This window comes from Tachypleus tridentatus, chromosome 7 (genome assembly GCF_004210375.1).
Source record: "Tachypleus tridentatus isolate NWPU-2018 chromosome 7, ASM421037v1, whole genome shotgun sequence".
NCBI lineage: Eukaryota > Metazoa > Arthropoda > Merostomata > Xiphosura > Limulidae > Tachypleus > Tachypleus tridentatus.
Window position 1 is genome coordinate 84,243,557 of NC_134831.1, and position 23,567 is coordinate 84,267,123.

Genomic DNA, 23,567 nt, shown 5'->3' on the forward strand with positions numbered 1-23,567 from the left:
CAAGACAGTAAAATGTGGCTTATTGTGACCTGAGTGTTATACAGACAACACACTCATGCATCAGTCCCAGATAAAAGAAAACGATGAGTTAAAAAACTGAACCAATGCATAGTCTAGTTAGAACAACTTCCTCTTTCCAATCCTTATGGAAGCAAGACAGCCAAAGTCCAACATAGGGTTTTATTTGGAAAAGCTTGTTTTCGCGTTGCTCACTTCAAGTCGACTGCCAGCTGGCACGGAGCCGAGCCTTGAATACAGGACCATAGCCCATGTATGGGACAGGCACAGTGGTGAGAGTGCCAGAGCAGATAACGTGGCCTGGTATACAGAAAAACTGGATAGAAGTAGATGTTAAATAGAAATGGGCCAGTCGGTTTTGAATATCGGCAAGAACAAGGTGTAAACTAACGTGAAGTGATTCCAGGGCCAGTAGAGAACTAATCGAGTCAGTATAAATAGTGCAAGTACTGCTTAGCTTCTATGTGATCCAGGGTAAGAGAAATGGCGTATAGCTCAGCTATGAACACAAAAGCTGTAGAGGGGATTCTGTGCGCAACCACCGAAACACAATAAACCATGGCAGAGCCCACACAATCACCTGATTTTGAACCATTTGTATAAATAGGAATGGAAGGATGGTTCGAAAGATGTTCAGCAAATAACAGACAATATTTCCAATCAGGAGTATCTGCTTTCCTCAGATTACTTAAAGATAGGTCACATTTGGGGATTTGGGGACTGTAATAAGCCCTGGTGAGATGGGCTGACCAGTAGATACAGCAATGTTATCCAAGGACGGACCCAATTCATCCAAGTCTGCCTGGATCCTAAGGCCAAAAGGAGCAATGGCAGATCATCTGTTCTGAAAAAGTATGGCCCACCGAGGAAGGAAAACACAACCCCAGGTGGAATGCTTTGGTGAGGAATGAAGTTTCGAAGCATATAGTAAAGATAGTTGCAAACGGGAGAGATGCAAAGAAGGTTCATGAGACTCTATGTATAAGCTCTGAACTGGAAAAGTGCGGAAAGCCCCAGTGCAGAGCCAAAATCCCTGATGATGAACGGGGTCCAGCATTTTAAGGCCGATGGTCTGGCAGAGCCATAGATCAATGATCCATAGTCGAGTTTCGATCGAATAAGAGCACGATATGTTTTTAGCATGGAACATCAAACCAATCTCCAAGTGGTGGAAGAGAGAACACGGAGGGTGTTCAGTGTTCTTGTACATTTGACCCGTAGCTGCTTGATGTGTGCTACAAAGGTCAGCTTACGGTTAAAGATAAGCCCCAAAAACTTTTGTCTCATATACCACAGGTAGCAAAACTTCAACGCAACGGAGTTCAGGATCAAGGTAAATACCCCGTTGGCGGCAAAAGTGCATACAAACGGTTTTAGAGAGAGAGAGAAGTTAAAACCGTTTGCTGTGGTCCACATCAGTAAACGATTCAGAGCAGCCTGTAGCTGTCGCTCAATATACCTCATGTTCGAAAGTCGTCGACATAGACCGCGTTTGCAATAGTAAGAGGGACTTGTTCAGTGATGACATTAATCTTTATACTGAAAAGAACGGGTAAGTGTCGAACCCAAACGACTTGGAATCATCTGCCCATTAATTTTTTTAAAATAAAAATGGGCATACGGCCACGTAACCCATATAAATGGAGATTTCGCAAAATGTCATACCTCTATGTTGTATCATAAACCTTCTCAATGTCAAAGAATATTGATACAAGATTGTGTCGTTTGAGAAAGACTTTTCTGATCGACGTTTCAAGTCGAATCAAGTGGTCCATGGTAGAGCGCTGTCGTTGAAACCCACACTGGGAGGGCGAGAGAAGGTTTTTTGATTCGAGGAACCAAACGAGACGAACATTAACCATCCTCTTTAAAGTTCTACTGAAACAGCTCATTAAAGCAATTGGACGATAGTTTGAAGGAAATTCGGGATCCTTCCCAAGCTTAGAGAAAGGTAGGACAATAGCCTGGCACCAGGCATCAGGAAAAACATTCTCCTGCCAGTTCCGGTTAAAAACAATCAGAAGAATAGGAAGAGAAGCAGGAGATAGAAGGCGCAGCATTTCGTAATATACATAAGGTCCAGCTGATGTACTGCCAAACTGATGAAGGGCCAGTTTTAGTTCCGCCAATGTAAAGAAACGGTTACAGTCACAGAGATCATAAACTCGAAAGGAAAGAGGTGATCGTTCTACCCGATTATTGATGGTTAAGAAGGTGGAGGATGAAGTAAAAGTGCTAGATACCTGGCAAAAGCTTTCACCAAGAGTATCGGTGATGCTCCAGGTATCAGCTACTTCCTGGCCATCAGAAAGCAAGGTCAAGAGGGGGACAGAATTATATTGCCCACTTACCTTTCAAATCTTGTCCTATATGACTTTGAAACTGGTGGTAGAAGATATACTGGTTGTGAACTTAATCCAAGAGTCCTTCTGGCTTTGACGTCATGTTTGCCGAGCATGTGCAAGGGCCAGCTGGAAAGAAATGCGGTACGAGAGTGTGGGATACCTACGAAAATTATTCCAGGCCGATTTTTGAGCCTTCCGTGCTATGTGGCAGGCAGGATCCCACCACGGACTAGGATATAGTGAAAAACATGTCGAAAGCTTACAGACGATGAGAGGATCAAGTTCTGCGAGAGCAGTGAAAGAGGGCCAGTTTCCCTGATCCAGCTTCCACCAGGGCACACGGGTCGGGTGGCATTGACCACGACCAGTCTCTCTCAAGATTATAGGAAAATGATCACTGCATCGTGGATTATTGTCAACCCTCCTGCACCTGGAACCAAAGAAAAATGGATCTTGGGGTTTGCTGGAATGTATGTTAGGGACAGAAATGGATGTTGACGTTGATTCATCAATTGTTTTAACCATGGAGGTCAAAAGACGTTTCATTTGGTTTGAGAACGATTGTTTTGGAGGCACAGAGAGATCTGTCTGTACTCCCACTGTAGTAGTGGAACAAAGTGCAGCAGCATACATCAGATATGAAATGGTGGACAGCAACTTTCGAGCCTCAGAGTAAGTAATATTTTGAATCGTCTTCAAACGCTGCACTTCTTTTTCTTCCAACCATTTAGGGCAAGAATGAAAGCAGGATGGGTGGGAGCCACTGCAATTAACGCAATGAGGGTCAGTTTTACACTCATACGTATCGTGATCAATAAGCACACGTGAAGGAACCACAACATGACGTCTTTGAGTGACCAAACCGCTGACACTGGAAACATTGGAGAGGGTTTGGAATGTATGGCCGTATTCTGCAATTAAGATAACCTCCCGTGATGGTGGCAGGTTAACGTGGTGAGGTAAATGTTAGAATGAGAACATTGGTCAGCATCATAATTCCATCTTTGTGAGTGGAGATACGCCTCACTGCAGAAACTCCTTTGGTGGAGAAACAAGCGAGAATTTCAGACTCGAGGATGTTCCTCAGATCCCTCTCAACAATAACTCTGTGACGAATTCAAAGTAGCATGAGGTGTAACCTCAAAAGGTATATCTCCAATCGCTTTTGAATGCAAGAGGAATTCACTATGTTGAGGTGTGGATGTTTCTACCAATATGTCACCAAAGCGAAGATTTCTGACTGACTTTGGAGAGCCAGCAAGTCCCTTCTGAATAAAAAAGGGAGAAACTGCCCTAAAGATTTGTCTGAAAGAGAACGTAGTGTAAGAAAATAAGGTACGGGTGTTACAGATGTTGAAGATTGCTGCTCAGAGTCTTCAAGACGTGGTCGTTTACCTATAGACTGTTTTTTCACTATTTTATTTGGAGGATCCATAATAAAAAAAGAATATTTTGATTCCCACTGACCCCACCAACCATGGAGCTCTACGATGGGACGCACTAAAATTCCAAACAAAGACGCTGCAGCAATACCAGAGTTTCGTGAGCACTATACCCAAACACCAGCAACAGATACAATATCCCCAACACCTGCTGAAAACATCAAACACTAGTACTTGGTTGACCCTAGCACAAGTGGACTAGCCGATTGACCCTAGGGGGCACCGCAAGGCCGCCCGTCTACAGGAATTCCAGGCCAAAGTGGTTTATTAGGATTGTACTCCTTAACCACCAGGATCCTCTCCTCCTCTTCACGGGTCACCACACACGGTAAACACGTGGGTGGATATTTAGATCCCAGAGGAGGTAAACTGAAAGAACAGAACCTTCCTTGGGAGGTCCCCTCACTAGAGAAATTCACACCGAGGGGACTAACAATTGAACAATATGTTTGTAAATACACAATAACAATTGGTTTGTTTGTTTGTTTTGGAATTTCGCACAAAGCTACTCGAGGGCTATCTGTGCTAGCCGTCCCTAATTTAGCAGTGTAAGACTAGAGGGAAGGCAGCTAGTCATCACCACCCACCGCCAACTCTTGGGCTACTCTTTTACCAACGAATAGTGGGATTGACCGTCACATTATACACCCCCACGGCTGGGATGGCGAGCATGTTTAGCGCGACGCGGGGGCGAACCCGCGACCCTCGGATTACAAGTCGCACGCCTTACGCGCTTGGCCATGCCAGGCCTAATAACAATTGGAATTCAACATACCATTCAATTAACAGCTGAACAATATGATTGTAAATACATAATAATAACTAACCTTTGTGTGGCTTCGAGATTTTTTTTTCAAATAGTTTACATTATATCACACAAAAAAGTACATCTTACAAGTTTCCCGATGGGTCAGCGATAAGGTTATGTAATTATAACTCTAAAATCCGCGGTGGAAATGACGCATGTAGCCAATTGTTTAGTTTTGGGACAAAAAAATCATACTCCTACAACTGTTTTAGCTCTTATTTACAATAAATATCTATAATATTGTATCATTATTGGACGTTTTTATAAAATAATAAATATTGTTTTACACAGACACCTTGCTTGATTTACACAATAAAAACAACTACCTTTCTTGGTTTTAACAATAGAAAACAACTCTAACTTGTTTTTGAATTTTGCGCAAAACTACACGAGGACTATGTGCGCTAGCAGTCCGTAACTAAGCACTGTAAGGCTAGACTGCTAGAGGAAAGGCAGTTAGTCGCCACCAACAACTCTTGCCAACAACATGTGCGCTAGCAGTCCGTAACTAAGCACCGTTATGCTAGAGGAAAGGCAGTTAGTCGCCACCAACAACTCTTGGACTACTCTTTCACCAACGAAGAGGGGAATTATGCGTAACTTTGTAACGACCCCACAGCTGAAAAGGCGAGCATATTTGATATGACGGCGATTCGAACCCGTAACCCTCAGATTACAAGTCGAGCATCTTAACCACCTCACCATGCCACTCTAATTTGAGACTAATCTACAGTCTCAGATACACGTTACATATATCAATGTTTCAATCCGTCAACTTCACACCTGGTGTATCCCAAGCATCTTACTTTACTTGTATCTCCTGCACAATCATGTGATATCTCAACTACCAGCTATTACGCCATCTACATATATTCTGCTTCGCTAGTCCTCTCTCCTCATTTTAATATGTTATTATTTTTCTTATATTTAATTAACTCCAATGATTCAAGAATATTCCTTATGCTGTCACTTTTAAATTGAGCTAATAATAAAATAACTGTATCCCACTGAATCATACGTTATATTCTACTTAAAGTGAAATATTTGTTTTCTTATTTTAAACATGTCGTTTGTGTTCAGTCTTTTTATTCTGGTCAATGATAACAACATTATTACAAGAAAGTTCTGATGAAACAATTAAGAATTATCCTAATACTGACTTTCATTAGTTAGCAAAAATAGAAATAAAAACGGTTTATCTGTAACATTACAAGAAATAGCTACTAACAACTGAGGTTCACAAAGGTAAAAGTAGCTATGCATATCATGTAACTTGAATAGCTAAATTATACTTTATTTAAATTGTTAAGAGAACAAAAAAGTATACGGTAAACGGATGATTTGTAGAAATAATTAAACAAATAACGTTTATACAAGATGACTTCTTTGTGTCACTTGTTCCTGTTTTCACGTTAGTTCCAGTCAAATATTCCATTGACTGTCGAAAAAAATGCAGAGAAAAAAATATCATATATATTATTGACTTGGTAAAAAATAATACATGGACTACTGAACTATGGATCCTCGTCGTCATGGTAACTGCGTGATTTGTATATGAATAAATATGAAAATGTGGATTAAATTTGTTGACATTTCTGTGAGAGGGAAGCATGATAAGGGGTTTTTCCATTAAATATGCTAATAAAGTAGAATAAACGGAAAGTGTGTTTTTTTTTCAGGCGTATTAATTCAAAACTGGACAAAAGCAACATATTACAACTTACCGTAATCCGTTTGTGTGATCAGCCCAACACATCAACAATTATGTCACACAGAAACTAACACATACCACTTTTCTGGATTTTAGGTATTTAGTGCTATAACATTGTATTCTAAACAAGAATTAGATTATGATATACTTCTGTTGAAACATATAGCAGTTAATGGAAGTTTTATCCAGATATAGTTTATCATTGACAGAACAATTCAGAAGTTTATGAAATAGACACGTGGTGGTGAAAATTTGATGGAAGTATCTTAAGAAACTAAAAATTTAGGTTTAATTCTGTCTTATATATTTGGTTCATCTTATAATGTTTTTAACATGTTTCATCCTGTATATTAACCCCTAGATAAAGTTAATAAAATATTAAATAAAACTCAGGAAAAAGTAAATATGACAGTGCATACAAAGGTAAGAATAATAGGAATTTTTAATGTAATTGAATAAACAACTGAACCTAAAAAGGACAGTACCCGAAATATTCGGTGGATGGAAATAATAAAATATAAAATATATTGTGCATTAAGTAAGGATTAAGAATGTAAAAAATGACATGATATTCTACAATAAACACGTATATTACGGTATCACGTAATTGAACAGAATATTTAAATTGTAACATTCTTCTAAAGAAGTGTTAATTAATTGTTGTTGAGCAAAGCCACGTGGGGCTGGCTATCTATTGTATCCATCCGCGAGAAATCGAAGTGCAGTTTGTTTTGAATTTTGCGCAAAGCTACAAGAGGGCTATCTTCACTAGCCGTCCCTAATTTAGCAGTGTAAGACTAGAGGGAAGGCAGCTAGTCTTCACCACACGCCACCTACTCTTGGGCTACTCTTTTACCAACGAATAGTGGGATCGGCTGTCACTGTGTAACGCCCCGTGCTGAAAAAGCGAGCCTGTTTGGTGTGATAGGGATTCGAACCCGCGACTCTCAAATTAGAGTCAAGCGCCCTGACCACTTAGCCACGTTGTTGTACGTCTGTAAACATATCACTGTCCTACGAGGAAAGTGAAGTGTTAAAATATGTATAACGTATTGTAGATCAGTTTGAAATATAAGTTACATTTCATTGCGTAAACCAAATTTTTTTACAGTATTTGTTTATTTCAAATCCTTGCTTAAAACATGTCGAAAAACACCGAACAAAGAAATAATTACCATAAAGTTGTTTATTGTTCAGCATAAAACTACAAGAGATCATCTGTGCTGTGTCAACCCCGGAAATCGAACCTAAAATTTCAACACTGTAAGCCTTCAAGCTTACCACACTCAATCAGTGGCATTATTGTTTATAAACTCTTAAAGCTACGGAAAATTCCAGTCTTGGGTTTTACAATGATGTATAATTAATAACAAGATAACCTCAGATAAGTATTACACTTTTTCTATTTAATGTAACGTATCTTGCGATGAAAGTAACACCAACAAACAGGTTATATCCTTTTCATCCTTATAAAATTCACGATAATATTAATAATAATGAAATTGCATAAGTCTATCCTTAAGTACCAGATCCATAACATAATAAGAGTCTAAAAATGATGTACGCATAGTTAGTTATATTATATATACTATTCCTATGGACTGTTTTCGTTGGCCTGTCATGGCCAAGTTGTTGAGGCACTTGACTCGTAATCCCGAGAGTCGCGGATTCGAATCCCCATCACACCAAACATGCTCGCCCCTTTCAGGCGTAGAAGCGTTATAATGTGACGCTCAATCCCACTATTCGTTGGTAAAAAAGTAGCCCAAGAGTTGGTGGTGGATGGTGATGACTAGCTGCCTTCCCTGTAGTCTTACACTGCTAAATTATGTACGGCTATCACAGATAGCCCTCGTGTAGCTTTACGCAATATTCAAAACAAAACAAACCAAAACCAAACTGTTTTCGTTAACAATGGTAAGAATATCCTGATGAAGTTTATTCACCATTCTGTGGGTGATGAATAACAAAACAAGTTAACTCACCTCAGATAACCGGATCTCGTAGAACAAAGATAGCAAAGATGTGTGTGACCTTGTTAGTGCGTATTTCCCCTTCAACACACACACACAAATATATTAAAGATAGACTTCGAGGCTTAGTGTAGCTAGACATAATGTAATACATACATAAGTTTCGCTCAGACTTAAGTGTGGTCGAGTTGAGTAGTTTATTTACTGCGCATGCAACAAAATTTGCTTACATTTTAATCGTTTTAACTCCCCCTACATATGTTTTAAACCTTAAAATCATGAATCGATCGTGCATGAGATATTCTGCAAACTCAGTAGATACAACAGTATATACTAATATCGAATAATAAATTAATATTTATGTCACAATATTATCCACATAACTAGATTGACTTAGGTTATGTGGCGACTTATTAAACGACTCAAAAACCCAATAAATTTGATATACAAATCACCATTGCAAGAGGCCAAACTGTATTTCTGTGGTTTACTGACCCAAGCTGTGCTGAAAAGCTTTCGATAGGCGTAACTGCAGTCCAAAGCAAAGAGTGCGGCGAATAAAAAAATGTATTAGGCCTTTTTATCGCATAATCTATTTTTAATTTTAAGTATATTAAAAAGCAAAAAGAATTGTGATATGGACAACACGTATTCTTCAACTATTTTATGAGTTTTTTTGTTGTGGTCTCATTATTATATCTAAACCTTTCAATCACTGAACTATCCAAGATTATAAATATGATTACAGTGCGAGTAATAAGATGTATTGTTTTACTTGACATTCTAATGTTTTAGGACGTTTTCTCTCTATAATCAATTTAACTTTAATATGAACCCAACATAATTATATCCAAAGCGTTTGTATTTCACGGAAACATCACATCTTACAAACTTACATTTGTAACTGAGATTAAGATAATATAACTATCGGACATTCTCCACTATGTGAATCAACTCGTAATCTGATGGTCGCGGGTTTGAATCCCTGTCCCACCAAATATGCTGGCCCCTTTCATCCATATGCACGTTATAAGTTACGATCAATCTCACTATTCGTTGGTAAAAGAGTAGCCCAAGAGCTGGCGGTGGGTGATGATGACTAGCTGCATTCCCTCTAGTCTTACACTGCTAAATTTGGGACAACTGGCGCAGATAGCCTTCGTGTAGCTTTGCACGAAATTCAAAAACAAGCAAACAAATCAATAGCTGCGGCACTTGAAATTCTTTCAGACAGAATTAGAGTAAATTTTGTGTGTTTTCCCCAAGTCCAAAGTTTTAGGTCATTGCTCCTTCATCTCTTGACCGATTTGAGGTCTAATTACAATTTTGGACTTGGGAGGTCAAACCATTTTGACTGATGAATGTTGTCTCAAAGAATTTCAATTTGAGGGTAGGATGGTATAGGTCCTAATGAGTTATAAAATTGTATCGGATATAAGCGCGCCGTACATACTCTTGGTTGCCCGACATGGCCAGGTGAGTTAAGGCAGTCGACTTGTAATCTGAGGGTCGCGGGTTCGAATCCCCGTCGCACCAAATATGCTCGCCCTGTCAGCCGTGGGGGCGTTATAAAGTGACGGTCAATCCCACTATTCGTCGGTAAAAGAGTATCTCAAGCGTTGCGTGGGTGGTGATGACTAGTTGTCTTCCCTCTAGTCTTACACTGCTCAGATAGCCCTCGAATAGCTTTGCGCGAAATTGAAAAAACAAACAAACATACTCTTGGTCTTGCTGGCGCGCAAAAATAACGAAAAAAATGTATTTTAGATTAATTTACTCTAATGCTGCCCAAAAAAATTCAAGTGCCGCGGCTATTGAGGCTTCCCCTTCTTTTACTGAACAGATAGCTTACATTGCTGGTATCTTCACTCAACTTTCAAGTTTTACAAACACACGATAAGGTGTCACTCCCAACCTTCCATCACTTAACATTCAGTTGTTGAGTTTATCCGCTTGGGGATATAATTCCCGTATTTTTCGGTGTATAAGGCGAACTTTTTTTTTCCAATAAAAGGGGTCTCAAAACTCTCCTGCGTCCTATACACCGAAGATCAAAGGTTTTATGCCTCCCTATGGCGAGTAAGTAGTTTTTTTAGTTTCGTTAATGTTTAAGAGTACCAAACATTTTTTTCTTCCCCAAAGTGTGGAAACTGTAATAAATGTATTTAAAAAAATGTGATGTAAGCAATTACCTTAATGGCACCAAAGATGACATTGTTTGAGGACAAGTGAGAGTGAACTTTCAGGATTTGTTTTCAGTGAATTCAGTGACGCATACGACGTTTTTGAAAGTTTTCATAATGAATGAGCAATGTTTGATGTAAATGTATGAAACAACCATATTTTATTTTATTAGGGACACTACTTTTGAAGTATTCTAAAGTAAAATAAATGATTAGGCTGATGTTGAACAAATAAATAAATGGTAACTGTGAAAAATGTTGTTGTTGTTTTTTTTCCTGAAGATAGCCTTAAAAGTAGTGGTGCGTTCTATATACCGGAAAATACGGTAGCTAAATATTTACAGATAAAAATTTTAAAAGTCAACTTAACTAGCAGAGTAAACACAAAAGTAATTACTTTGTTTCAGAAATGAAACGTTCGCATAATAACTTCAGGTTAGTTTGTTTCGAATATTCACGGAAAGCTTCGCAAAGGCCTTTTGGGCTGTCTAAATTTTGGAACAGATGCACTAGAAGAAACGCAGCTAGTCGACAGTGCCCACCATCAACTCTTGGTGTGCTTTAACTGAATAATTGTATTTGACTGTTATTGTTATAATTTATCCGTGAACTCAAACGTAAGGAGCATTTTTTTTTCAGGGAATGCACAGAGAGTCGTGGTTCCGAAATGTTACCACAAGGACACGCTGTTACCACTATGACACGCCCAGCCCTCACATACTGACCATATTAATTGATTATTTTTTTATGCGAATAAACACAATAGGCTACCTACGTTCAGTCCATAGGGAATGGAACTCCGGATATGATAAATATAAGTTGGAAAACGTATCGCTGACCCGCAGTAGAACACATGTTTTAATGGAACAAGAAACGCACTTTTGGTCTCTAGACTACTAACTGTATTATGCTGTAAAAAGTGCGACAGGAAGTAAAGTACTTCGAAATCGGTGGGGTCAGCGAAGTTCTTTCTTACAAAATAATCTGCAAAAACAAAAAAATACTAGTTTTCAAACTAAATGGTCCTTAGTTTGTTCAGATGCTACATACTCTAGGCATTCCTCCTTCAGTTGAAGTTGGTTGGTTTGGTGTTTCATGGCGCAAAGAAACTAGGCTATCTGCGCCCAGTTGAAGTTACTTTGCATGTTAACTTTCAACGCTAAGCACACATAATATGGACTACCTCCCCACCGGGCAATGAAACGTGGCTTTGTTTGTTGTTGTTACGAAATACGTTTAGAAATACAACGTATTTTTCTTTGTACTACATTTCTGTATTCAAGGGTGTGCTTTCTTCCTATTATGTACATATCCCACGTACTAGTAAGCTGTATGTGGTTGTTATTCATCAGTTGTAAAACCAGTTATTACAACAAAATAATATGGGAAAGATATTACGACAATCCTCTAATCAACAGCAGAGTTCTGGCCACTTTCTGCCTTCAAGTTAATCAACAGCAGAGCTCTGGCCATTTTCTACCTTCAAGTTAATCAACAGCAGAGCTCTGGCCATTTTCTACCTTCAAGTTAATCAACAGCAGAGCTCTGGCCACTTTCTGCCTTCAAGTTAATCAACAGCAGAGCTCTGGCCACTTTCTACCTTCAAGTTAATCAACAGCAGATCTCTGGCCATTTTCTACCTTCAAGTTAATCAACAGCAGAGCTCTGGCCATTTTCTACCTTCAAGTTAATCAACAGCAGATCTCTGGCCATTTTCTACCTTCAAGTTCACCCGTATATGAACTCTTGGTGCAACACGTGGAAAGTAATTTCATTCCCAATGACCTTGAAGATTTGGAGATGGGCCCAACAGGAACCTTGCTCAGACAAATAACTGACCCTTAAGCTAATAATATAGAGGAACTTTTAGGCCAAGGTCTTATGTGTACGTCATAGTTCCAAATTGTACATTACGTCGGAAAATTGTGTATGTTTTCTTAGAACATCTTTTTCAATTTTAGCCTGTGTTAATAGTATCAGAATGAAAAGTTCTAGAGGCAGTGATTGAAATATTCCTAAACACTTGGATGTTAAACATTAATTAACCAATTTCCAAATTAAACAATGTTTTCAAATTTTATTTATGCTAAAATGTACAACTTTGTGATCTTAAGAGAAAATTCTTATCACTTAAAACATTTTACCGTTGCTGTACGTGAAATATTGTAAACTAGTGTAGCAATCGCTACGAGATACAAATTTAAAATGTTTGTTTTGTTTTGAATTTCACGCAAAGTTACACGAGGTTTATCTTCACTAGCCGTCCCTAATTTAGCAGTGTAAGGCTAGAGGGAAGGCAGCGGGTCATCATCCCCCACCGCCAACTGTTGGGCTACTCTTTTATCAACGAATGGTGGGATTGACCGTCATGTTATAACGCCTCCACGGCTGAAAGGGGCGAGCATGTTGGTGTGACGGGGGTTAGAACCCGCGCCCCTCAGATTACGAGTCGAGTGTCTTAACCACCTGGCCAAAACCAACTTCATTAAACATGTTACAGTAAAATAGGTGCCTTTTTGTACGTTCAAGCAGAAGAAAAGAAAATACATTACTGCTCAAATCAAATGACATGAAATTTTTGGGGGGAGAGAAGGGAGCTAAATAAATTACCAGTACTTGAACATCGTTAAATATAAAGAAAATATTTGAAAGTTCCATATAATGTGTGAACATATTATTTAAAATATGCTTTATTGAGAAACGGCGGAGCGTGGTCTAGTGGTTATTTTCGTCACCAGAGCCGTGGAACAAGGGGGTCTGGCCCCCTGAAAATCTAGGAATATTAATCACCTATTATTGGGAGCTTCTCATATTGGGAGGTCGTTTGGAGACGTTATAAGAATGTCAAATCCCACCTGACTATATTATAGTAGCCCAAGAGACCACAGATGGGTACTGTCGATTAACTGCTTTTTTTCTTGCCTATGGTTTCAAAATAAAAACACCTAACGGGCGACAACCCTTGTCTAGCTTTGTGTGAATACTTAAATACGCTTGGGCCAAACAAAAGAATCTTTACAAAAACAATAGGTCAAAGACTCGTGGTACGATTACAATCAGCTGATAGTTGGATTCTTTTTTACCAACTTTCTGATTAGAGGAAATAGGGTGCTGTTTATTGAAATAGGATGGGTGTGGCCAAGTAATGTAGGAGTCAGGCTGTTTTGACGTTGGTTACTGCTATTGGCGGATTCCGCTTCCTCTAATCGGCACTTCTAAATTAAGTATGGCTATAGGCGAACCTCAGGGGTCTCTGATCTGGTCATTTAGCCCATATATCGCTTATGGTACCGTTTCGCTGTAAATTTCGATGCTTTTTAACCCTACTTGAAGGCTGGCAGGAGAAGGCATAAAACTGCGTAATGTGTCTTTGTTCCTTCTTAATAGAGGTCGCGATAATATAAACCCAGTTTAGGGATAAAGTTGTATTATGAAATTAAGAGTGAACATTTTTTTTGTTTTGCCTACACTGTTATTACTTTCTTTAACAAAAGATAGCGTGAACAATTCATTACAAGAATTATATTGTAGTTCCATAAATAAAATTGATAAAAAACACACACATTATTAACTTAATCCAGTTCACACTAAAATAGTGACTGTCGTTCAATGAACTTGATAATATAGATAGATTTTGTTTGTTTGTTGTTAAGTGCAAATCTGCACAATGGGCAATCTGTGATGTGCCCACGGGTATCTCAACTTCTGTCCCCCCCCCCCCCGTGGCACAGCGGCATATCTGCGGACTCACACCGCTAAAAATTGTGTTTCGATATTGTGTAGCTTTGTGGTTAATTCTAAACAAACAAATAAATCTCAACTACTACAATGTCTGTCGTATTCTAGCCAGCTCCATGAGAGTTCATAACATTTGAAAGGCCTTTTTGGCTCTGGATATATGAGGTATAATGTGGTGAACATATTATTATACACTGTTCTTTACTCTCACTTTATAACTCCACTAATAATACAATATGTAAGAAGCGTCACGAATTTTTGTAACATGAAAATAATTACTTTGGTTCGTAGTCAAAAGTCGACGTTCGACAATTAAAAATTCCAAATGGCTCTTGCGTCATCATATGTAAATACAACTAATAAAGTAATGACGTCAGTTTATTACATAACCAATCAAATGAACAATCTTAAGGTACATCAATTATTTAATATAATAATTATTATAAAATATATACCTGAACAATAAATTATTATTAATAAAGACTTTATTTTCAGAAAACAATAAATCGTTCACATCAGAAGAAGGGACTGTCTTTCCAAAGCGCTGGAATATTAGTCTGAACCGATAACCCACGCGTTTTCGTAAAATAGGCATACCTTTCTGAGAATGTAAAGGTTTTATTTTCTGCCTTCTCTCGTTTACATTCCACTCGACTTACTGGTATCATAAAAATGTTATTAAATCATTCAAGGATGAGTTCCCACAAACAAAACCTGGCGTCTGAAAATCTGTTTGATCATAAACGCCTGAGTTTTTCTAACTCAGGCTCGGCTCTGAATGTACGTACATGTATCTAGACAGGCCGGTGGCCTCTCTCCTTCGTAGATAGGCGCCATTTTAGAACACGCACGTGCGTCGTTATGTTCGTTTCGAGAGAAAAGTACTACCGAAAGTTGACTATGAAAATACCCACCAGGTGAGAGAGATTGACAGTAGATGCACTGAAGAAATTTTGCTGATCCTGTTTCAACACCAAAGGTTAGGTCAGCATTAAAAGTGTAGTAAGGCGGGAATTGGTGTCCCCTCGAGAAAAAACAACTTTGATTCGTTTTTGCTATTCAAAGAGCTTAAGTCATTTACAAGCAAGATCAGTTGTTGTTTTTAAACTAAAGATACTGGACCTTTTAGGCTTCTTATAATATTGGGCCGGACGTCCCACCACCACCATCTCTTCCGTAGCTACGTCCCCATATGTTATTGTTACATTGGGAAACATATTTAAAATGTACAAGCTTATTAAAGAACAGCCTTATTAAAAGAATTAAACTTGTGGGAAATTAATACTTCTACTGTCCAAATATGGCAGATACACAATAAAAGAGCTTTAACGTTAATATTAAATATCTAAATATTAATAAGGCCTGACACGGCCAGATGGTTAAGGCACTCGACTCGTAATCTGAGGATCGCAGGTTCGAATCCCCGTCACACCAAACATGCTCGCCTTTCAGCCGTGAGGTCGTTATATAGTTACGATCAATCTCACTATTCGTTGGTAAAAGAGTAGCCCAAGAGTTGGTGGCAGGTGGTGATGACTAGCTGCCTTCCCTCTAGTCTTACGCTGCAAAATTAGGGACGAATAGCGCCGATAGCCCTCGCGTAGCTTTGCGCGAAATTTAAAACAAACCAAATATTTACAAATCTTGGAAAAAGCTGGAATGAGTAACGTGGAAAGCTTTGTTAAAAATTTAACATGTACTGATTAGGACAAAACCTTGTGGAAACGTTAAATGTTTATTGGTGTTTTACATTCGTAGTAAAGTTCGTTGTCCATTTAAGCCTACTCCATTTTTTGTTGGTCGTCAAATCAAAATACTACATTAAAATGCTTTAAATTTCCTTTTTAAAATAACTTATTTTGTGCTGTTTTTCGCCATTTCCTCTGGATGATGGCGTCTGTCATAGACCTGTCTCTTCTTAACGTTAACCTTCGATTTTTTTTTCTGCCGTGACCTATTCTCATTCCAGGTTCTTTCTTTTCTTGTATACATTACCATCACTCCGTTTGCATAAACCTACCAACTGATCTTTCATTTTGTCAGACTGTTATTCGTGTCCGTAGAAAACAACAACACACTGTGTGTGTGAGTATATATATATATATATATATACATTATTATATTCATTTTTATTTCTGTAGAACTCGCCGAAGATTGACTATACGAAACCTTTATAACACGATAAGATGTGTTTGTTACGTACAACATAGCATCATTCGTTTGTATTTTTATTTTGGTTGTCGATATCAGCTTTTTGGAGTCAGGTACTTTTGCCCCCGCCATGTTGAAACAATATTTTGAAAGTTGTCCACTTTAATATATCCGAAGGACAGTCTACGTCTAACTGCAACGCCCCCTACAATCCCTACACTTTTACACTTTCTTTTTTAACCTGAAGATGACTTAAGAAAGTCAAAATTTTGTTCTATATTTTATTTTGATTAAAGTTTTAATACCTATACCAACAGTCTTTAGATATATTTTTTACCTCAAGTGGGTTTCTCGTCATCACGAGTTCATATAACTTATATATTTCATCTTTTTTTTTTTTTTAATAGCCTGACTGAAGGGCAGTGTCACTGGTGCAAAATCGGTGTTGATACATAATGATATATTTAATAGACACGTTTGTGTGTACGTGTGTGTGTCCTCACCTGAGGCCAGACGATGTCATTCTTCTTACTAAAACTTTGTTTGGAATAAGGTCAGCGCCCCCTATATAGCTCGCTGTCTTAGTAACGCACTTAATTAGACCTTGAGGAGTGGTTCTCAGAACTAACACACTGCACTCGCACAGATAAGGGTAACACGTGTGTGAACGAAAACTCATTTAATTTGGAATTCTTTAAATCATAAGCAATAATATTTAATGCAGAAACAACATAATTAAACAATGAAGAACAACATACAATATCAGACAAAAACACAATGATGAATAGGGCTACTCGATTTCCCAAGTTAAAATTAGAACTTTTTCTCCCCGTACGAAGTGACACAAACCATGGAAATAAATAGGGTTACCAGATTTCCAGATACTAAAACTAAGACTTTCTTTTTTCCGTACGGAGTGACACAAACCACGATAATGAATAGGGTTACCATATTTCCAGAATGTAAAAACTGGGACTGTTTTTCCCTACGGAGTGACACAGTAACAGTTCTAAAACAGTTTAAATACAGTAACATTCCTTTAATCATTTGCAGAATAATCTGATGTTTATAGCATCGCGTTTTGAAATCATAGGTAAACGTATTAGGTAAAAGCTTATTTAATTAAAATAACAGATAAAACAAATGTGTTCATTTGGTTTACTTTGAATATTACCCAAAGTTACACTAGGGCTATATACGCTAGCCGTCCATAATTTAGCAGTGAAAGACTAGACGGAAGGCAGCTAGTCATCACCATCCACCGCTAACTCTTGGGCTACTCTTTTACCCACGAATAGTGGGATTGACAGTCACATTGTAACGTTCCCACAGCTGAAAGGGTGAGCATGTCTGTTGGGACGGGGATTCGAAACCAAAACTCTCAGATTGCGACTCAAGCGCCATCACCACCTGGCCCTAACCCAAGTGTCTTAAACCTACTATAAAAAAAAAACTATTGTTTGTTCGTATTCTTTGTTCTATTATTATTGTTTTGCGGTCTGAAAACTAAGTCTGTCCAGAAGGATTAGGATATGAAAACTTAGCAGAGAGGGAGACAATCTGTATCACGTGATTTGTTTTTCTAAAGAGGCCCTCTAGGTAAAATTGAAGTCTGTTATAAGGAAAACCACATATACCAAACTGAAACATAAATACTATACAGTTTCTGATACGAACAGAAAATAATCCTGAAACCTCGGATCTAATTCTTATTATGAATGGCTAGGATTTGTTAGTTATTAACACATACATAAACCTGGAATTTCTCATTATCAATAGCTCGGGTTTCTTATACAAACCTTGAACATCTTGTAAGAGAGCAACAACAAATCTCTGATAGTCAATATTGTTCGGGAAGTGAAAATAATACATTGCTTTCTAATATTACTTTACTCAGTAATACATAATTCTCACAAAAAAACGGATAAAAATGGTAAAGCCACTTGTTTCTTTTCTATGGTACTTGTATAAAACAACATGTGGTAGAACACATATATTTTGTTTGTAGAAATTCGTGATCGAAGCCGTGTCATCCCGATATTCCTCGCCCTTACTATCGTATACGGAAGTTGCGCCAAGAATCCTGCGCACAAGATACAGAAAGTTACTTTCAACGGTTAGACGAGGTTAGGGTGTAGTAAATGTGGGTTACCGGGACGATGAGGAAGCGAATTTTTTCCCCTCCCCTTCTCCACTCTAGCCCTCAGTTCAGTTTCATTACTTGTTTAATATTGGATATACAACGTTCTTAGTAACTTCGTTCGCTGCTGAATTCAGTGCAAAACTTTGGTTTTACCATCTGGATCCCAAGAGGCTAGTTATAAATATGAAAGAACCGGTAAAGCCTAAATGTATTGGAATGTTTCGTGGTTTTCTCTCCTCGAGTGACAATAGGATATAGATAATGTTTATGTGGTATCTACCCATTGTACTGAGATAAGAAAATTGAAACCAGTTTCTATAATTACCATGAGGTAACAATAGAGACGAAGAGAAACTGCGAATTACAGAAAACTTTCCAATAAACTCAGCATTCTTGGGAAAAACTGAACAAATAAAGTTGAATGACCTGAAAAACAAATCGTAATGTACCTTGTACATTTTTCTATAAATCAACATAAAACTGGCGGGAATTAATAAGCTAAATATACGAACCGTAGCATCGAGTTTATGAACATAGGCGTTATGCTAATACTTGTGCTATTTTAAGAATGATACTCTAGTCATAAAAATACTTTTATTGGTAGGAAAACTGGTAAGACTAAATGCTATCAGGGGAAAAAGGTTACAGTTTACGTTTTATTTTAGTTTAAAAACTAGATATATTTCTTGGACACACAAACACTATCATGTCTAAGCTTTTTTGTTGTTGTTGTACGAACATAAACTTTCAGACGATATAATAATAATAAAAAAAAATACAAAATTCACTCTTCCTTACCGATACAGACCCGATGTAACCAAGTGGTTAAGTTACTGGACTCGCAATCTGAAGATCGCGGGTTCGAATCCCACTATCCGTTGGTAAAAGTGTAGCCCAAGAATTGGCGGTGGGTGGAGATGACTAGCTGCCTTTCCTCTAGTCTTACACTGCTAAATTAGGGATAGCTAGCGCAGATAACCCTCGAGTAACTTTACGCGAAATTCAGAAACAAACGTACAATCATTCTTTGCAAACAGTATTACGTACAAAACTTTTTTTTTTGTTGTTATTACACCTTGGCCTAACATAGCCTGGTGATTAAGGCGCTCGACTCGTAATCTGCGAGTTGTGGATTCGAATACCCTGTCACCAAACATCTTGTTCTTTCAGATGTGGATGCGTTATAATATGATGGTCAATCTCACTTTTCGTTGGTGAAAGAGTAGCTCAAGAGTTGGCGGAAGGTGGTCTTCTCTCTAATCTTTCACTAGGACCTTCAGGTTACGAGTCAAGCACGCTAACCACCTGGCCATGCCGGGCCACTTCTACGAAGATTTAGTTTTACTACATGAACTGTGCAGCTAGTGCGTTATTTGTTCGGACAGTCTGATTTATAATGGTTGTACGATACTTGAAGTAAACATAACTCTGATAGCACAGGCCCACTAATTTAAGGTTTATCAAAGTGGTTTTAGTTTTAATAACAAATTTTCTATCGTTCAGCTACGCAGATTTCGAAAATAATATTCATTTTTTTTTTATTTTACGTAAAGATTTTTACAGATCGGAAAATAACAACTCTTACTTAGATCAAATTTACCACAAAAATAACAGAATATGTTTGAGTCATTTACACAAACTCTTGGGCCATAGCGACGAATAAGTAATAATGAAAAGAAAAAAATAATAAAGTGCACGCAAAAACAGATACTATCCTGAAATGACACGTCATACGGCCTGTTAACCGTTTATATACTAGTGGTGTGTTTCTCATGGATTCAAAAACGATCAGTAAGACTCTCACGTCACGATTGGTCTAGAAAAATCTACAGCTAGTGGTTGTCAACATTTTTGTCATAAAAAATGTTACCCGATTTTAATGGAAATGATTCACTTATGTAAAACTACATGTGATGTCATTTTCGGATTCAGCGTACAGCGGCATGTAAAAGTTTCAAAACAAAAAAATTACCCTTGGTTTGTGTAATTTCTTCTACACAACATATCTGACAACCCCAACTTTTCTCTGTTATTGAATTTGGGCATACAAGTGAATGACTTGCCTTGCAGGCCTCGCTGTATATAGATACATATATCCCAAGACAATGGAGTCTTGTCATAAAATGAAAATGGGTCATAACCTTTAGCGGCCACTGCTGTGAATTGAGTCACGAGCTTTCTTCCACACTTACAGATGTGTGTGTGCGTGCGTGATATAAACATGTTAACCTTAGTTTAAAATTCAACTTGACATATTATTGACATATTAATCAAACTTATTTCTGAATATCGATTATTTAAGCTCTTATTATCGTCAGCTGACCAATATAATCAATCGGTTAAACATTCATTAGCTGACCAATATCATCCGCATACCTTCCGCTGTAGTCATGCCATAGTTTAGGTGTTATATAGTGAAAACTACTGATAGTTTAACAAGGATAAGTTCGGAAAGTTAACACTGACCCCAATTTCCTGTCTAGAAAAACCAAAAGTTGTTTTACAAACAGTGTTATTTTATTTAAGATGTTTCATTAACATATAATTTCAATGTCGCTATTTCATATATGAGCATTAGTTGTCAAGAAGTCCCCCAGTGGCTGAGCGGTATGTCCGCGGACTTACAACGCTAAAAACCTGGTTTCGATACCCGTGGTGGGAAGAGTACAGATAGCCCATTGTGTAGCTTTGTGCTTAATTCAAAACAACAATAACAGTTATCAAGAAAATATTAAAATTGAAAGTAGACAACATTATATGTAACTCACTAGCATCTCGTCCTTGTGTACATTATATGTAACTCACTAGCATCTCGTCCTTGTGTACATTATATGTAACTCACTAGCATCTCGTCCTTGTGTACATTATATGTAACTCACTAGCATCTCGTCCTTGTGTACATTATATGTAACTCACTAGCATCTCGTCCTTGTGTACATTATATGTAACTCACTAGCATCTCGTCCTTGTGTACATTACATGTAACTCACTAGCATCTCGTCCTTGTATACATTATATGTAACTCACTAGCATCTCGTCCTTGTGTACATTATATGTAACTCACTAGCATCTCGTCCTTGTGTACATTATATGTAACTCACTAGCATCTCGTCCTTGTGTACATTATATGTAACTCACTAGCATCTCGTCCTTGTGTTTGTTTGTTTTATTATAGCAAAGCCACATCAGGCTATCTTCTGAGCCCACCGAGGGGAATCGAACCCCTGATTTTAGCGTTGTAAACCCGTAAACTTACCGCTGCACTACCGAGGGGCCTCTCGTCCTTGTGTACCACATTGTCTGCCCAGTTTTCTTAAAATGAGCTAATTCATTTAATTTACAAATATTTTAGCACACACCTGCAGAAACCTAATTTTTATATCTAGTGTAACGTTGAGTTTGTTTATTCTGAATTTCGAGCAAAGCTACACGAGGGCTATCTGCGCGAGGATAGGCAATAGTCATCACCATCCATCGCCAACTTTCGGACTACTCTTTTAACTACGAATAATGGGATTGGCTGTTACTTTGTAATTCCTCCACCGCTAAAGGAGCGAGCGTAGTTGGTAGGACGGAGATTCGAACCCGCAACCCTCAGATTGCGACTCAAGCGGCTGTAATGTTAGAATACGAAAAGATAGCTAAGGCAACCATTGCGCATGATCTAAATAACTAAATAAGGTATATTTCATTCTAGAAACTGATTACCTGGCTTTCGTAGGATAATGATATTAACACTTGGAAATGCTTGGTAATGTAAGAACAGCCACTTAATATTTTAGTTTCGAGAATAAATAAATTGCTGACAATGAAGATTCATACAACTAAGTTCATTGTATTTATTGTTCACTATAGTTATACTGAAGTGTGACTTTTTCATCAAATCATGCTGTCTACAGTGAAGAAAGAGGGTTGGTTTGTTTCTTTGGTTTTTGAATTTCGCCCAAAGCTACACGAGGGCTATCTGCGCTAGCCGTCACTAATTTAACAGTGTAAGACTAAAGGGAAGCGAGCTAGTCATCACCACCCACCGCCACTCTAGGGTTACTCTTTAACGAATATTGAGATTGACCGTCACTTTATAACGCCCCCATGGCTGAAAGGTCGAACATGTTTGGCGTGACGGGGGTTAGGAAGACGGAAAAAAAAAAAGCGATTTTCATTAACGATTGTTCTCATTATTTCGATCTTACTTGGTTATCTTACCGAGACGGCATCTAGTTTTCTGCGTGACGTTTTAGTACTAACTGCAAGCGCTAATATAAACCTGGAAAACTAATTGTTTGATTAAAAGTTGTAGAAGCAAATCAACCAAAATATGTTTTATATAACAACACATATGGTTTACTTGCAACACGAGCTGAATACTTATTTATCCTATTGGAACTCAAAAATATTAATAAAACTCTCACAGAATAAGATAAAAACGAAAACTGGTAAATGTATTTAATGAAACGATACCTTAACTGTACCTGCATAAAGCAGCAGAGAAAATGACATCAATATTTGTTTATAATTCACTTCGATAGTTTCATTAAATGTCACTTTAATACGCCTGGCATGGTCTTATGATTAATGCTCTTCAATACTTGAACTCCTTCTAGTCTGCCTGGCATGGTTAGTTCTGTTGAATAGTTGAGTTCCTTATAATCTGCCTAGCATGGCCTTGTGGTTAATTCTGTTGAATAGTTGAATTCCCTATAATCTGCCTGGCATGGCCTTGTGGTTAATTCTGTTGAATAGTTGGGTTCCTCTAATCTGCCTACATGGCCTTGTGGCTGTTGAATAGTTGACCCTTAATCTGCCTGCATGGCCTTGTGGTTAGTGCTGTTGAATAGTTGGGTTCCCTCTTATCTGCCTGGCATGGCCTTGTGGTTAGTGCTGTTGAATACTTGAGTTCCCTCTTATCTGCCTGGCATGGCCTTGTGGTTAGTGCTGTTGAATAGTTGAGTTATCTCTAGTCTGCCTAACATGGCTTTGTGGTTAGTGCTGTTGAATAGTTGAGTTCCCTATAATCTGCTTGGCATGGCCTTGTGATTATTTCTGTTGAATAGT

The 23,567-nt window shown here is 38.1% G+C and overlaps 1 protein-coding gene across 1 annotated transcript in view; it reads right to left on the reverse strand.

Annotated features, from left to right (window-relative positions):
- Positions 1-23,005, reverse strand: part of LOC143256075 (uncharacterized) — a 127,747-nt gene extending 104,742 nt beyond the window's left edge. Inside the window, exon 1 of the mRNA XM_076512748.1 lies at positions 22,974-23,005. Within this exon, the coding sequence (XP_076368863.1) occupies positions 22,974-22,990 (17 nt within the window). The 5' untranslated portion in view covers positions 22,991-23,005. The remainder of the gene's footprint in view (positions 1-22,973) is intronic.
- Positions 23,006-23,567: the final 562 nt, after the last annotated feature.